This window comes from Penaeus monodon, chromosome 25, assembly GCF_015228065.2.
Source record: "Penaeus monodon isolate SGIC_2016 chromosome 25, NSTDA_Pmon_1, whole genome shotgun sequence".
Classification (NCBI taxonomy): Eukaryota; Metazoa; Arthropoda; class Malacostraca; order Decapoda; family Penaeidae; genus Penaeus; species Penaeus monodon.
Window position 1 is genome coordinate 4367523 of NC_051410.1, and position 957 is coordinate 4368479.

At 35.9% G+C, this 957-nt stretch overlaps 1 protein-coding gene across 1 annotated transcript in view; it reads left to right on the plus strand.

Annotated features, from left to right (window-relative positions):
• Positions 1 to 957, plus strand: part of LOC119589303 (kinesin-like protein KIF28P) — a 24501-nt gene that overhangs the window by 10632 nt on the left and 12912 nt on the right. The window contains 1 exon segment of the mRNA XM_037937926.1: positions 724 to 872. Coding sequence (XP_037793854.1) covers positions 724 to 872 — 149 coding nt within the window.

Genomic DNA, 957 nt, shown 5'->3' on the forward strand with positions numbered 1-957 from the left:
TTATAAGCCTTTATATAATACATATTAATCAGGAAGAAGGAAGTTGCTAAGAGCATTTTATGCATTTTCTCTCCTCAGCATTTGCAGAATTAATAGATTTTTTGAATACCAGGGTGTAAAGAGTCAAAAATTATCTGAGAGTGTAACAGATATTGTGGGAATCGTATATCCGTTTCGTATTAATCGATTACTTGCACATTTTGTTAATATATAGAAAGTGTCTTGTGTGAATGAAATCTGCAACAAAAACGCTTAGGTTAAATCATATATAGAACTATTTTGGTAGATTTTTTGTTGTTACTTACATTTCTACTTATCAAATTACACAGCATATCATTACAGTACTTGTTAATAACATAGAAAAAAGAAAACTCAACCATTGTAAGTATCCTAACTTTAATACCATAATTTCAACCTCAGGCTATTCGCATTACAACCTGACTACCCCCATCTTGGTTGATAGTCCATATATTTTCTCATACCAGTTTTTGGAAGCATTCATTCCTAGCTGTTATGTCTAATAATTTAAGTCTAATTTGTTTTTATTTTCGTCCTTAGAAACACTCAGTTTTGATTGTTCCTAAACCAGTCATTTAATATTATTATCAATATTCCAACATTCATTTTCCCACGGTGATCCTCTGAGGCATTGGTTATATTTTCTCAGTTTTGGTTGGTCTACAACCCACGCATCTAGCATTTCCTTTCCTTTTTCCATCCCAGACTAGTCTTTGGAGGCACACAGTTCTGGCTGTTCCAGAACCCCGCTGACAGAGACAAGAGCAAGATGAAGTACCCTGAAATAACTTTCGAGTATGCCCAGGAAGAGATCGCGTCCAAGAGTGGCATTGATATGGCCAGTAGCAATGCAGGTAGGTGGTGTCCGCGTTTTTTTTGAAGGTTGGGGGTGTCTGTTCTTAGGGTTGTTGTGCTGTGTTGACCATTGAGGAAAATGGA